General features: G+C 44.1%; 1 protein-coding gene across 11 annotated transcripts in view; it reads left to right on the forward strand.

Annotated features, from left to right (window-relative positions):
* The window catches only part of NRXN3 (neurexin 3), a 1564009-nt gene that overhangs the window by 79885 nt on the left and 1467480 nt on the right, over positions 1–16644 (forward strand). For all 11 annotated transcript variants that reach the window (XR_012379101.1, XM_073895668.1, XM_073895661.1 and 8 more), the window contains exon 3: positions 16585–16602. Coding sequence is in view for 10 of the 11 variants with exons in the window: in XM_073895668.1 (XP_073751769.1) it covers positions 16585–16602 (18 nt within the window). In the remaining variant the exon portion in view is untranslated. The remainder of the gene's footprint in view (positions 1–16584; positions 16603–16644) is intronic.

Consider the following 16644-nt stretch of genomic DNA (forward strand, 5'->3'; position numbering starts at 1 on the left):
ACCTTCTCCTGGGATTGGGTGAGAGGTCCTCTAACTCTGGTCCCTGGAAGCTGAAAGAGCAAGATACCCCACAAACGTGGGCTTCAGAAGCCCCTGGCTCGGCAGCCAGTGGTGTAAATGCTGGTAATTAATTCACTTGTGGTTTCTCTACCTCTGCTAGGGGTGGGGTGTTTGGAAAGGAAGCGAAATCATTTCTTAAGGAAATTGAGGCTCAGTTCTAGTTGCCTGCTTGCTGCCTTTCTCCTGTCTCTGACTCTCCAGGGCTGGGGGTGGGTGCTGTGTCCGTTCTCCGAATGCTTGCTGTGCATCACAGTTTTCCAGGAATTTCAGGACACAGGAATTTTCACCCAGCTGTGTTGTGTGTTGCTGTTCAGCAATCTGAAGTTGCTTATCCAGCGTAAGTCAGAACGGGGAGCCTAAGGAGGAGGGGGAACGCCTTCGAACATTTTTCTAAGCAGAAGAAATTGAGGTGTTAGGGGCCCAGCTGGCGTGTGATGGGAACCAAGAAATGGAGCCTGCGTGAGTGTGCTTGCTCACATGAGATCTCTTGCTGATGATGTTATTCCAAAGACACTTCTTCCCACACCCTTCCACAATAATGAACACTTACTGAGGACCTACTGTGTGTCGGGGAAGCATGGGGGTAGAGCAGTGAACAAGACAGGCATGCCTTCATGCTGTCTAATTTGCCAAGCAATGATCACGTGATGGATGCTTTGAAAGGGGAAGCATAGTGTCACAGTGCTCTGTGTCTTCAGGGGTCCCTCTTCAAGCCTGGCAGAGCAAAGACTCAGTGAAGTTCAGGGGTGTGCTTAAGACATTCCAAGGAATCACAGGAGGCCCAGGGCTTTTTCTGGACCCTGTGCTCAGGCTAGAGGTGATGATTTGGGGATAGGATCTCTGTCTAAAGGAAGCTCTGTGTGGAGAAGGTGAAGATGAAAGACTGCTAGAACAAGAAAGTCAGGAAGTAGGACACCTGGGTGGCTCAGTCAGGTGGCTCAGTCGGTTAAGCATCTGCCTTCAGCTTAGGTCATGATCCCGGGGTCCTGGGATCCAGTGTTGTATCAGGCTCCCTGCTCGACGGGGAGCCTGCTTCTCCCTCTGCTGTTCCCCCTGCTTGTGCTCTCTCTCTCTCTGGCAAATAAATAAATAAAATCTTAAAAAAAAAAAAAAAAGAAAGAAAGTCAGGGAGTGTCATTAGCTGTCAGTGCAAAGACACTTGTTCCCCAAATAGTTGCACAACGTGAAGGCCCCCCAAATCATTTCCACACAGCTGCCTTTCCCCTTAGCGTTTTCTTGAGCCTGCCCTCTCAAGCACTCCTGCCTGGCATGTGTATTTTCCTGGTAGGTGGAGAGGAATATGGGGGGTTGCCCTGGTGAATCCACACTCCTCAGTTATTGTTACCAGGGACGTTTATATTCCAGAACATGTAAACAACTCTCAGTACTTGGAGGAGTACAGTCTGAGGCTGGGAATCCACTTGATCCTAAGTGCCCTATGCTTCCTAGGTTTTAGGCTAACATTTATTGAACAGTTACTATGTTTCAGGCACAGTGTGAGTAGCTTTATCTTTTGTCCCAGTTTGACTGATGAGGAGACTGGAGCACAGAGACTTTCCCCATCAACCCTCTGCGACAGATACACAAAGGAACTAGAATGAAGTTCTACCATTCTTCAGGAAAACAAGAGAAATAAACATAATGTAGGAAGTTTATTGTAAAGTCACACTTTTTTTTTTTAACTTTGAGATTATGCCTTTTTAAGAAAGTGTGGTAATACAGAGGCATCTGGGTGGCTCAGTTGGTTAAGTTTCTGACTCTTGATTTCAGCTTGGGCCATGATCTCAGGGTCGTGGGGTTGAGCCCCGCTTTGGGCTCTGTACTTAGTGTGGAGTTTGCTTGAGATTGTTCCCCTCTGCCTCTGCCCCTCCCCGTGCTTGTATGCTCTCTCTCTCTCAAAATAAATAAATAAAATCTAAAAAAAAAAAAAAAAAAGGAAAGAAAAAAGAAAATGTGGTAATACACAGCATCAGTTTGGGGTTTTTGCTTTTTTTTGACAAAATAAAAATATAGTCATCCTATGTTAGTTTCCAAAATTACTAAGTTGCTTGAAATATATTATAGGAAAATAAAATCTATTAGTGTGACAATTATTATTGCAGGCCATAGGTGGGTCCCCTGCTACTTTCCTCCTATGAATAAAGTGTTTGTATAATTTTATTCACTTTTTATTCTGATCTTTTATCAGAAAAAACAACTGCAACTGGAATGGACCTTTGAGATCATATAATTTATTTTTCTTCAGCATTTATTAAGATGTTTTGATTGCACAGTTTGACCTTGAGGCATTTTAACTCTATGTTAAATGTGTAGTCAGGATTATACAAACACTGAAACATTTTTATAAAAAGCATTTTTTTGGAGGCAAATGATGTGGGGCTCGTATGATCCTTCAATCCACTTTTTCTTCTGCATACTTAAACCATTTCTTATTTTTCCAATTCATTTTTATTTTACTGAATTAATTTTAACCAGATCAATTCTGCTCCCTGTGTCTTCTATAATGAAGATTTGATTCATTGATCAGTTATTTTTTTGTGTGCCTATCAAATTTTACCTATATAGTTTCTGCCATTGTGAATGTTCTTTTGTGGTCATTATTTTTACCGCATCTAACTTGCCAGTCTAAATTTTGTCAAGAATGTTTGAGTCTTCCTTCAATTTTTTAGTCAATAACAAATTTTACCATGTGCACTTTTAGCTGCTGTCAGTTCCATTTTGCGTTGATTTTTTTCCCTGACAGGTCTGATTTTTTTTTTTCCAGGTCAATTTTTACAGTTCGAAGACTCACACCTTCCTACAACTAAAATCAGCCTCTTTCCTAATTACTTTTTTTTTTTAAAGTAGGTCTAAAACATACTTGAGGGGTCAAAAATCCAGGGTCCAAATAGCCTGTGTCGATGAAAGAGACCAGTGATCCAGAAGGATTAAGAAATCCACCCAAGGTGATACATCAAGTTTAGCATATACAACTCCACTAGTTCAGTGAAGGGCAGAGTCCAAATGTAAGGTTGGGATGAGCTTGATGGTGTCTTTCCTCTTCCTCCCCTCTCAGTCCCTCTTCTGAGCCTAACAGAACTTCCACCGACCTGCCTCCCTGAGAAATGGCATCTGGGGCCACAGCTCGAAGCTTCTTGGCTTCTCCCTGCTTTCCAGTGAGGCCCGCCTTGAGCTGTGTGTGCACTGGGGTGGCATGATTTACAAACAAGCGGGACCAAAAAGGAAAAATCCTCTCTTGTGGAGAATTAGGTCAGTGGCAGAGTTGGGGAGGGGAGGGAATCCAGACCTGGTTCTGCGATCTTTCAGTTCATCCCCACTTGCCTGAAGCAGTCGGGGCAGAGGCCCACGGTGCTATTGGGAAGCAGACATCTGGGCTTGGGGGCGAGGACTGGGGGTCAGCGCTCATGCATGTGTTCTTGTGCCGATGCGTGTGAACATGAACGCGGTCTGGTTTCCAGCCACTCGGAACTCCCCCCTCTCTCTCTGTGTTTGTCTGGATTACTCTAAGGGGGATATTAGTGTTGTCTAATAACGGCCTCAGATTTATCTAGGGATTTGTGTGATTAATTTCCAAGCAAAGTACAGTGGATAGATTAGAGTTCAGCCTGTGTGGTGGGTCTGTGCCCCTTGTAATTGGTTTTGGGGGAGGCTTTCCTCTCCCCTCCTTGTTGTCCTGATTGTTGAAGGCTCTAGCATTTAGGCCCCCACTGTAGGGTAGTGGAAACCATTTCCACCACTACAAAGCATGAGTGAGTGTCTGGGAAGACAGTGGAATCTCCAAATTCATGCTCTTGTTCCCTTTTTTTTTTTTTAAGTTTTTATTTATTTGACAGAGAGAAAGAACAAGCAGGGGGAACAGCAGAAGGAGAGGGAGAAGTAGGCTCCCCGCTCAGCCAGGACCCTGGGATCATGACCTGAGCTGAAGGCAGACACTTAACCGACTGAGCCACCCAGGCATCTGCTCTTGTTCCTTTATGAAAGCTGTACAGATGTGGCCACTTTCTTTTCTCTCCCAGTTGCCACCACTGTCTTCTTAGTGCCGGATTGTTCTCCCAGCCCCCCTGTCAGGGCACTGGTGGCGCAGTGGGAACGGCACAGTGGGAACAGAGGTGAACTGCGAAGCAGATGACCTGAATTCTGGTTTTAGTGTCAAGGTTGTCCAGCGGGGATGGATATGTCAATGACCTGGTCTTGGGTCTGTGTCTCTCACCTGAGCCTCAAAGGATCCTGTGCCACTTTATCGCACGGATCACAATTAGGATGAAACAACCAATTATCTGGTTATTTGTGGCCCATCTCCCCAGCTAGACCTGAAGCTCCAAGAGTGCAAGCCCCCACTCTGTCTTGTTCACCTGCCATCTCCCTAGTGCCTAGCACAGTCCCTCAGACATGGTATGTGGTTTGGATATGCGTCAGTGGAATGAACTTATAAAACAGATTCTGCTTCACACCGTAGAGTTCTTCCACTTTTAAAATTCTCTGCATCTCTCCTACTGTTTTCTCTGAAACAATCACATAAACAGCCCCTTTTTAGTGTTCTTACCGCTTTTTGAACTGTAGTACCACAGAAGTTATAAGATGAAAAATGGTGATGAATAATAATAATTTAACTCAAAAGACACATTACTGATAGATAAAATATGAAATTCCTTCTAGGAACTCCCCCTCTGCTTGCTTGATCTCTGTGGTTCCTGGCCGTGGGATGCCACCCTGCCTGGCCTGCGTTCCTTCTGCCGGGGCCTGCAGGATCTTGTTGAACCCTTCAGAATAGGGCTGCCACTAATCAGTAGGCTACATGCATGGTTCTCAGACTCACAAAATGATTCTTTTAGGTGCAGAACAGATACTGTACTAATTTCACATCACAACACACCATGCTTTTCCAGGGAAGAAGTCAATCTTGCTAATTTTCTGAAAATGAGAGACAGGAGAGTGTTTAAGGGAAAGCAAAAAAGTTGATGGGGCTTAGTAGTGAGCCTTAGGGCTATTTGCTTTTTCTGAGATTCCCAAGTCACTAGAAGCTCCATTTCTCAGGGGAGGAACCCTTGGGAAAGCATTTAGTTGAAAAGTCTCCAGCTAATGAGCCAATATGTGACCCCCTCCTGAAGCCCATGGCAGACACTGCTAATCAGTCATTACCCCCTTTTCTTTCTAAACCCATATGCGGCCTCAGACTCTTTTTTTAACACATTACTTCAAAAATGTCACCAAAGAAAATGGAATGAATGTGTGCTGAGCATTAGGCATTTTAGATAGGACATTTGCCTGTTTTGATCCTCCTGACAAATATGAAATTGATATAATAACCCCCATTTTACAGATGAAGTTTAAGCAACTTATAGAAGGTCATAATAGCAAGGCTGGTATTTGAGCTCAAAGCTTACATGCCGCCATGCCTCCTGGGGAGCCCCACCCTCAGGGGTGTCGATCTGACCACTGGCCAGTTATGATGAAATGTTTTCTTCACTTAATTGTTGCTGTCCATCCTCTGGGGACCACTTGAAGGTTTCTCCAGCAAACAACTTTGAAGCATTCTCTGTCAACCCTAAATCCCATATTAGCGCTGAGTGTGATAATAGGCTATATCGGGCCACCCTATCATGTTTATCTACTCTTTTGACTTACTAGATTTACTACTAACTGCATCCAGGGCAGTTGTTTTTTGAGTCTCCAGTGCCTAAGTAGGTGTCTGGCCTGTATCAGCGGTCAATAAATGTTAGCTATTTTGAATTGAACCTGACGCAGGGCTCGCTATGGGAACAGAAGGGGTGAGGATAAAGGCTTATGGCGAATTAAAGCCTTCCCAGCTGTTATGAGACCTCACAGCCAGCCTTTTTCAAACTGTATTCCATGAGATGTTACTAGGTATTTTACGGAGGGAGAAGTGTCCAACGTTCAAAAACTTGTAAACCTGCATACTGTATCCTCTCTTGGACTTCACAGAGTGTGTTAGTGTAGGTTAGGCTTTCTGAAGTCTTGCCATAGAGAAACTTGTTTATTTTTGTTTAATTCACATGTTTCTAAATTTATTACTTGACCACAATTTTTTTGTCCTTGTTGTTGGTGAGGAACTCCTATTCACATTTTGCTGGATGTTGTATCTTTGTGGAATTCTGTTTTGGATATGTTGCCTCAACTTATAATCCTTTTTCTGAAATATGGGTTGTGATGTCATGGATACTCTAATATATTTAATGACCCTTCTTTTTTTTTAATTCAAGTATTAATATACACTGTTATATTAGTTTCAAGTGTACAATATACTGATTCACAATTCTATATATTTCTCAGTGCTTATCAGGATGAGTGTATTCTTAATCCCTTTACTATATTTCACCCTTCCCCCCATACACCTTCCCTCCAGCAACCACCAGTTCTCTGTATTTAAGAGTGGTTTTTTTGTGTGTCTTTGTTTTGTTTTTTAATTCCTCATATGAGTGAAATCATATGGTATTTGTCTTTCTCTGACTTATTTCACTTAGCATTACACACTCTAGGTCTATCCATGTCACAAGCAGCAAGATCTCATTCTTTTTTATGGCTGAGTGATATTCATTGTGTATATATACCACATCTTCTTTATCTATTCATCTATCGATGGACACTTGGGATTGCTTCTATCTTTTGGCTATTATAAATAATGCTGCAGTAAACATAGGAGAGCACATATCTTTTTGAATTGGTATTTTCATTTTTTGGGGGGTATATACGCAGTAGTGGAATTACTGGATCATGTGGTAATTCTATTTTTCATTTTTTGAGGAACCTCCATACTGTTCTCCATAGCGCCTGTACCTGTTTGCACTCCCACCAACAGTGCATGAGGTTTCCTTTTTCTCCACATCCTTGCCAACACTTGCTATTTCTTGTGTTTTTGATTCTAGCCATCCTGACAGGTGTAAGGTGGTATTTCATTGTGCTTTTGATTTGCATTTCCCTGATCATTAGTGATGCTGATCGTCTTTTCATGTGTCATTGGCCATGTATCTGTATGTTTTCTTCGGAAAAACATCTATCCAGGTCTTCTGTCTGTTTTTTAATTGCATTTTTTTTTGTATTGAGTTGTATAAGTTCTTTATATATTTTGGATATTAACCCATTCTTGGATCTATCATTGGTAAATATTTTCTCCCATTCAGTAAGTTGTCTTTTTTTTTTTTTTGATGGTGTCCTTAGCTAATGACCATCATTTCTTGCCACTGGAATTGGCAAGCCCACACCAGTTTCTTGAAATTTGCCCCATGCCCCCAGGATCTAGATTTGGGTGGTTGACAATCGAGGGAAGAAATAATTGGGAATGGATGGATGGTGTCTGAGAAAGAAAAAGACTTTGAATTCAGAGAATTCTGAGTTCAAATCCTGGCTACTACATATGAATTAAGTGCACTTGGGCATATTAACTTCCCTGAGCCTTGGTTTCCTTGTTTGCTAAGTGGGGATAACAATGGTATCTATATCAAGATTAAAAGAAGTCATATATATACAATGCTTCCACGGGTGCCAGACATAGAGGAGGTCTTCATTAAACAGCAGGGATTATAACAGACAGTGAATGCACTTGTCTTCTGGGTCATATTTTTAAGTTTCTTTTATAATATCATTGTGAATAGGTACCCTATTTAATCTCTTTGATACTAGCTATGATAGTGAAAAGAGCTTCAGGGAGGGCTGTGAGTTGCCTAAGTTCACACAGGTGGTACTAGGCCAAAAAGGCAGGGCTCAAAACCTGCGCTTCTCTAAGCAAAATACGGTGTACACATACAATGGAATATTATTCAGCCTTGCAAAGGAAGGAAGTTCTGATGTACACTGCATGGATGAACATTGAGGACATGATACTAGTGAAATAGGCCAGTTACAAAAGGATAAATGCTGTATGAGTCCATTCACATGAGATTTCTGGAGTCATCAGATTCATTAAGACAGAAACTAGAAAGGTGGTTGAGGGGGGCTGGGGGGAGAGGTGGGCAGTTATTGTTTAGTGGGAACAGAGTTTTAGTTTTGCATAGTGCAAGGAGTCCTGGAGATGGATGGTGCTGATGGCTGCACGACAGTGTGAATGTACTTTATGCCACTGAGCTACACAGTTAAAAATGGTTAAGATGGTAAATTTTATGTGTATGTTGCCACCACAACAAAAATATTTAGGAAAACGAAAAACAAATCACGGCTTCTGATTCCAAAGGTAGGGCTCTTCCCTGCACATAACAGCATCCCCTGCAGAGGAGTGGATGTCGGGGGCGGGGGCTCCCCTTCCAAGTCCCTTTGTACTGAATTACAAAATTTGCAGAACTCACTCTGCTGAGAAGACCCACTTGCTTCTCCTAGATCATTCTTCCAATTGGCACAAGCCCAGGGAGTTAGTCTTTCCAAAGAGCAAGGAATTCTTGGAAAGAGGGCAGATCCTCGGTCTCATGGAAACCACTCGGGTCAAGTAATAATGATGATTTGCTAATACTGATTAGTACTTCCTCTGTGCCAGACACCCTTCCAGTGCTTTTGCATAATTAGCTCCTTATAACCTTTACATCGGTCCTACAAGATAAGTAGACTTTCCCCATTTTATAGATGGAGAAGTTAGGACTCAGGGAGGTAAATTAGCATGGCTGAGCTCATATACAGTGTGTGGAATGCCAGGACTTTTACTCAAGTCTTCCTGAATCCAGACCCTGCCTCTTAACCCCTATGCTATCTGCAGGAGGCAGGGAAATTGAAGATGTCTTCATCTCAGCTGTTTTTCCATGAGAATTGAATGATTTCTTTTCCCTTCTGTGATGCACTCCTCTCTAAACCACCAAGATGAGGGACATCCTCTCTTTAGGTCAGTTTGTCTCCTGATTTCCTGGTGTTCTGTGGGATGCAGGTGTGTATTCTTCTCCTTGGTGGGTCATGCTCATCTGGGAAGGATGATATCCATTTTCTTTACCTAGGAAGTTGGCATTTGGGCTCCATCTCCTGGCTCTGCCCACCTGCTGTGAGGACTTTTCTAAAGCCTATTGGGTGGGAGCCTACTGCAGGTGCCAACCTCATGGCCTACTACTGGGAAGTACTATTTAGCTAGAGATGCCTTTTTTTTGCAAGGCTTAAACAGCTGGTTAGAAGCTCAACTTGACATGTTCAGTTTACAAGGGGTGTATCAACGAGCCAACAGAGACATTCACAATAACAATTTCAGTAAGTATTTATTGAACATTTACTCTGTGCCTGGTGTTGTGCTAAGCACTTTATATGGATCATCTCATTTGACCCTCATACCAGTCACATAAATTAGGTAAAGCCAGTTCTGCTACAAAGCTTGTTTTGAAAATGCAAATTTGTTCCAATGCGATTGATATATTAGGGAGCGATTTGAGCATAATAATTTTGCCTTTGATTATGCATGATTTTGTCCACAAGAAACACTAGGTAAAGGCAGAAAACTGCAGCCCGCTGAGCCAGGCTGTATAGAAATACATAAAAAGCACACACGTCAGAAGCATGCCTGGTCCTTCAGTTACCACGTGTGCTGTGAGCCACACCCATGCACACCTGGTGTTACAACTCTGTCCAATATCAGAGCATCCTCCTTTCACTACTTGGCGACAACTCACAAGCTTCCTGCTTCCACCACACTTCAAGTCTTTTTCAAGGGCGCTAGTGATTGTAGTATTTATATATTTCTTAACCCTTTAACATGTGTAAAACTGGTTTCTATCTTCTATTATGGGCCACTGATGAGGTTTTGGGGTGTTATGCCTCAACTTGATTTTCCCCATTTGCTCTGTGGTTTTTACTGTGATTCTGCCCATCTGGGTGACTTTTAGGAATGTACACGTACTTCTGGTGGAACTGACTCCAATGCCATTACTTCCTGTGGCCAAAGTGGAAGGTAAAGCTAAACAGTTTGACAAAAGTATTTGTAATAACCAGTGGTAAAGTCAGGATGCAAACCCCAGATTGCCTTACCCCCATGTCTGTGCTCAAAATCCCTAAAGCATTAACCCAACCCAACCCAACGCTGTTGTCTGAACTGATCTTTGATTACACATGTAACAGGTAGACTCCTTCTTCCCCCAACTGTCACTCAAGCTCTGGTTTCTCAAGCCAGAGCCACTACAAGTATGTTAGAGGCCCAAAGGTATTTGGGCACAGTAGTGAGCCAGCCCATGGGTGTGTCATCCGTGTTCCTTCCTGCTTTGCAGCCTGCCCCTCTCCCTGCTTTTGCCTTCCAGGCTGGCTGGCATCTGACACAGCAGCTACCTCTCTGCTCCATCTTGCAAGCTGGAGTTATTAGCATCAAAGAACAAAAGCAAACAGCACCAGGGCTGGGGGGGCTCAGTCTTCTACAAAGGCGGATAAATGGGCTCTGTGTTGGGGATGAAGCTAATACCACCTGGCCTTTTGTGGAGAGACGTCTCTTCCTGTGTTTGAAGAGCTCAGACACTGAAAGCTGGAAAGAGCCACAGAACACAGGAAGCCCAGCCGCTTCTCTGCTGGAAGTTTGCTTTAGCTCAACTAACGAGATTGTTTCTGTATTTGTTCCTGAAGTAGAGGGAAGAACCTTGTGCTCACTCTCCCCAGGGGCAAGAAAGGACAGGCCATTGGAGAGATGCAGTGCATGCCTTTTTTTTTTTTTTTTTAAATCTCCTAATGTTGTAGTCGGGGGTACTCCTCAGTTTAAGGCCTGACCTGATGCTTGTGGGCCTGGGGCAAGAACATACATGGGCATCTGCCTCCCAGGGGGCAGCCTCCCTTGTCTCTACTTCCAGCACCATGAAGATCCTTGTGCACATTTGTGTGGACACCCCAGCCTGTAGAAGTCCACAGCTCCTGTAAATTGCTTTCCCTTGGCCATTTCTTGATACTAGTATACACACATTGGTGGATTGGTCAGCTTTTGGGAGAATGGACCCCAGTGAATTTGGGGCAATTTGGGCAAGGAATTCTGAGTACTGATTACACTCTGCAAAGGGGTTAGTGGCAGGTGTTGCTGGTTCTTGGTGGGAACATCTAGTTGGCCCTATGGACTCCTCAGATCCTGGGGTGAGATATAGCTGCAGAAGGTGCAGAGCATATAGCCCAGGCAAGGAGTCCAGTTGGCCAGGCCTATGGTCATATTGCATTTGACCCCTTCCCTCTGCCCTCGGCTGTGCCTTTTTGTCACTTTTGTGAGATGCCCTATATTCCTATCCCTAATTTGTAGCTTAATGGGTCAGATGGTACCTGTCCTGGTTTGCTCTTTCATTCAGAAATATAGCTTGACCCTTGTTGGTTATGCTACTCTGAGTATGGGAGATATTAATAAAATAGAGCCTCCTCTCTGGGTCTTAGTTTCCATATCTGTAAAACAGGATGAATAACTTTCCTACCCGTTACAGTTTTGGTGAGAATTGAATAAGATGAGATATATAAAGCACTTAGCACCAGCCCAGAGAATATTCGATAAATGTGAACTTTATTATGAGTTAGTAGTGTTTTGTGTCAGGGATATATAGACATTATCCCATATTATCCCTACATTTACCCTCTGACATGTGATGTTGGATATAGTAATTGGCTCAGGAACAGACACATGACCTAAGCTAAACTAGTGAGAGCCTTCCCAGGGAATTTTACCAGAATTACCAGGAAATCAACTGCTTTTCTCTAGTGCTGCCAGGTTTTGTCTTTGTTACAACATGGGGACAACCTACCTGATCATGAGGGCAGCACAGGAGAAAACAGTTGCTCTCAATTTAGTAGGATATTAAGACAGATTCAGAGTCCAGTACCAGCTCTGTCCCTCTGTCCATAGGCATGTGTCTTAATTTCTCTGAGCCTTACTTTTCTTGTGTGTAAATGCAGATACCACTATCAATTAAGATGATCTACTAACCATTCAATACATATTGCTGAGCACCTACTGTAGACCAAACCCAGGTTAGACACTGGAGATACAAGCAGTGAATGAAACAGAAAAGACTGCTGTCATGAAGCTTGTATTTAAAGGGAGTTATAAACAATAAAAGCAGAGACCCATCCTGTGGTGTCAAACAGTGATTAGTGCCATGAGGAAGGAAAAGCAGGGTAAGTAGCAGAGAAGGTGCCATCATGTATAATGTATTATGCAGTCATGCATAGTCTGTTTTAGAGAAGGTGGTTAAGGAAGGTCTTTCTGAGGAAGTAATATTTGAGCCGATACCTAAAGAAAACGAGAAACAGTCTGATGAAGACCATTCAGTCCAGGGGCTGGCACATGCATAGGCTGCAGGCAGGACCTGCTCAGTTAGTGTTAGTTACTTCTATTGTGACGGCGGGGGGTGGGGGGAGGTTGGGGGGTAGGCTGAGGACTGGCTCTCATGACCTTGCACCTTCCCTCTTCTGTCCCCCTAGCTCTGGCACTCGTGCTGATCTTTGTGGAAAAAATCTGTGATGAAAACAAATTCTGGCCCAATCTAGGGCTACCTCTGTTAGGAATGCCATGCTCAAAGCAGGGATTGGGGGAGCAACTCAGGAGAGGAAGGATTTGACCACGGCTGCCACCCTTCACCTACTGTCTTCAGCATCACAACCAGGGAAGTAAATTAGGACAGTCTCACCTTCACAGATGCTTATCCTGTATTCGACAATAACCTCAGCCACAAGTGCATTAAGATCAGCACACTTACTTTAAAGTTCAAAAGGAAACATTTTCCTGTAGTTTGGGGAGATCTGGTTCTTCTAACCATGGGAAAAAAGGAGGGACCCTCCATCTGCTGCTGTTGTGTTTATAGAAGAGAGCTCAACCAAGGGAGCCCTCCCGACTTACCCTTCATTTGGACTGCATAATTTCACAAGGGAGGAGTCTGAGATCCCCCTAGTCACTACTTCCACACACACAGCCCATGCCCCTGGATAAGCTCTGGGGAGTGTGGGGCAGGCTGCACAGCCAGCCTCCTGGAGGCGAGGCCCAGCCAAACCTTTTGGGACCCCACCTGGTGAACTCTGTCTTGGGTCTGACCTATTTTCTAGGAGAGAAAATAGAATATAGATTTAAATGCAGTGGTGCTCTGGAAAACTACAGGCCCAGCAGTGTGAGAAAATAAAACAGTGGGGGGTGGTGGTGCAGAGGAAGTGCTTGTTTGGGTGAGGATGCTACCTCTCCTGGATCAATCTTATCTGGTTGTCAACTGCCTTTTCTTCTGCAATTTGCCCCCATTTTTCTCCATTAAGGATTGATATACATACACACATTTACATATTTATCTTTCCTCTGACCAGTCCGGGGGCCCAGTGCTGTTCCCCCAGACACAGACTCCAGGCTGAAGACCATTCGTAAGCACAGACAGAGGGAGCTCTGGGGATGGTCGCCTTGGATGTGGGACAGCAGCAAGGCATGGACTCGGAAACGTCCGAAGTTGCATCCTAGGTCAGCCTTCCTTGCTGTGTGACCACAGGAAAGACTTTTAATACCCCTGTCCTCTCATATATGAAGGCAGTAAAATTACTAGCTAACATTGAGGGCTTTCTAAATGTAGGTACTGTTCCAAGCTCTTAACAACCACCCTAGGAGATAGGAACTATTATCATACCCATTTTACAGATGATAAAACTGAAGCACAGAAAGATTCAGTAACCGACCCAAGGTCTACATAGCCTGTAGACCCAGAGCCTGAATCCTGGCAATCCAGCTGTGGATCTCCCTCTCTGTGCCAATTCCTATGACCTGGCCTGGCTCACATGGCTATACTAGGAGCTAAGGTGGGGTCATCTCTACCAAGCCACATGGATTAAGGATGGGAAGGGGGTCCCCAAAAGACAGCTGGGACTTGTTACACAAAGAAGGGGTAAGGGATGGACAGACAGTATAATGGATGGATATGGTTGAGCTTCTGATTTCCCCCCGCCCCCATCAGCCTTTGCCATTTCATTCTGTTGGTCAGAATTGAACGTGGAGATTCAGGTTACTCACTGCTTCTTGGGACGGGGGCCAGGTGATATTGTGTGTCTCTATTTCACATTGGACACAATGCTCAGAACTGCCTCCAGCTCAGTGATGTTACTAGAAACCGAGCTTGGACCCTGACCCCTCACTGAAGGAGGTTTTTCTTGGTGTTCCTGTTGCTCCTCTTTGGCAAGAAGTGATGCTGTATGTTTTATGCTCAGGGCTAGAACTAAGGCCAATTAAAGCTTCAGGAAGGAATGGAATTTTTTTGGACCCCTGTTCCTTCTCTCCTACCACCTTTTAACTCCTCCTTGCCCCATTTCCCCCTGAGGAGGAGAAGGGAGGAAAAAGTCCCCAGAGAGGGGAGGGCTGGATCAGACACTTTCATTCATAAGTAGAAGAGTTGAACTGAAATCACACACACACACACATACACAAAGCCCTAATTCCTGTAGGCTCTTGGTGTTTCCAGGGAGCCTCCTGGTCACCATTTTTGGATAGTTCTGTCTGTGGTAATTCAAGATGGTAACAATCAGCACAGCTAACATTTATGCAGTGTTTGCCTTGTACTGAGTTAAACGCTTTGCAAGTATTTAATCTCATAACAATGCCATGAGGGAGGTTCTGTTCTGTTCCCCTTGTATAGCTGAGGAAAACACCTCAGAAGTTCAGTGATTGACCAAACACCGCCATTCAGTAGGCAGGGACTTGAACCCAGATCTGTCTGTCTCCAGAGTTTAACATTCGAAACACAATGTTCAAATGGGCAACTTAGTATCAAAAGAACTTGGGAGTTCCAAGGTATCCTGCCTCCCTTGGGTGTTGGTGCCTCCAAAGAGCATGTTTCCATGAATAACAGTGTTGAAAGTCCCACCACTGAACTCCACCACATGTAAATAGTTTGATATCCTGTTTAATGAAGGGGTGTTTTAACGACCACTATTCTAGGCAATCCATCAGTCACAGTTAATTGCCCTGCTTAGTTATTTATACAGAATGTTTTCCCTTCCCACCTCTTCTATTTTGCCACTTTTCTTCTTCCTGCCACTCTACCCCTGAATCTAACAACTCACCAGAAAATCTGAAAGGGGGTGTGGCTGAGGAATGAGTCAGGGCTCTCTAGAAGTCTCTTTGGGCAGATATAGCTTCTAGGGAATACAGGGCGCGGGCTGGAGAAATGCTTAGCTGTTGCTGTGGGTTTGCCCCTCCTGGATGTGGGGGCACAGCTCTGTTAGGTCAGCGCCTGGATTTTCCTGGGGCAGGAGTTCCAGTTCCTACGGATCTTGCCAAAACTTTACAAATCTGATTGCAGCAAATTAGAGGCACAGTAGACAAAACTATGACTCGCTCACAGGGTAGCTAGGTTGGTCTCCCCCATGGCTCGAGGTTGCTCACTTTAGCCTACAAACTGAATTTGGGTCCCATATGCCTCTGAGGGACTGGGATTCCATTGAATAAATGTTGAATTGGGTGGGATTCAAGAGGTCTAGTGTCTTATTTAGTCTCTGTACCTGAACTAAGTGTGTGACCTTGGGCAAGCCTCTCAAACTCTTTCATCCTCCATCTTAACCAAAAATGAATTAAGCTAGATGATGTCTGTGGGTATCCCTGGTCTACCATTCCATGATTCTAAGTGAGTCGCCCAGGATTGCTGGGATGGCCAGTGGTTTCCTGAAGCAGCCCCCTGTTCCATCTCCTCAGGTGAGGTATATCCTTTCAGGTTGGGTCTAGAGGTTTTGACAAAGTTCTAGCTCGCTCTTGACTTGGCTTCTCAGCAGGATTCTACCTTACATTTGAGGGTAGGAGGAGATTGTGTTCATGAAGATGATGGGAGTGAACTATTCTTCATTTTTTGAAAGTTCATTGGCTTCATTCAAATGTCAACCTTCCTAGGGCTGGATGTTTATTTGTAGTTGTCAAATGTGATTTCAGATGGCAATTCCTGTCATTAATGATGAGGTGAAGAGCAAGGAGAAAAATTAAAGGGGGAGTTGGGATTTCAATTTGTATCAAAAATTATCTACTCACACACAATCTCCTGCATACACACGGCTGTCTGTGATGAAGGATGGTCACTGGGAATACTGGAGAGGGAGGGGATTATAAATGTTTTGTTACCTTCTGTCCTTCAGTCCTATATGGGAAATAATGCTGCAACTTGCTCTTAATTCTCATGCCTCTTTTTCTTTGTTCCTCAAGGAAGTGGTTTATTATTTTTTCTCTCTGTGGGGAATCTTGCTTGACATCATGTCCAGTGTTCTGTGTCTGAAGGCGAGGAGGATTTGCTTGGGTGGTGTTATGCAGAAATCAACCAGAATATTTTAACCAATATTCTTGCAGGATTCCAGTCTGCTTGGCTCTTCAGAGCCCTATCTGATTCCAGGATGATGTCTTTCCGGACAGATGTGACGCTCACCTCTCTTGCTACATGCACAGTGGAAAGGGAGCTTGGTCCCTCGGCTTGCATGGGTGGTTTTTGGGTGAAGGTAGAACTAAGTGCTCAGAAGCTGAGTACCTTTGGGGTCTTGCATGAGCGTGATAGTCATGCAAGGGCGTGTGTGTGTGTGCTTCTAACACTCTTCTTCCTTTTTCTCCCCCTTTCTCTCCTCTGCCTTGGCCTCTCTTCGAAAATGCTGCCACAGATGTCAGTCAAGGTCCAGGTGAGTCTCTGTGTTTGCACAGCTGCCGTGGAAATTTCCCCT

This window comes from Callorhinus ursinus, unplaced genomic scaffold (assembly GCF_003265705.2).
Source record: "Callorhinus ursinus isolate GAN/ISIS: 27379988/994484 unplaced genomic scaffold, GSC_fseal_2.0 scaffold8, whole genome shotgun sequence".
In the NCBI taxonomy this organism is placed as follows: domain Eukaryota; kingdom Metazoa; phylum Chordata; class Mammalia; order Carnivora; family Otariidae; genus Callorhinus; species Callorhinus ursinus.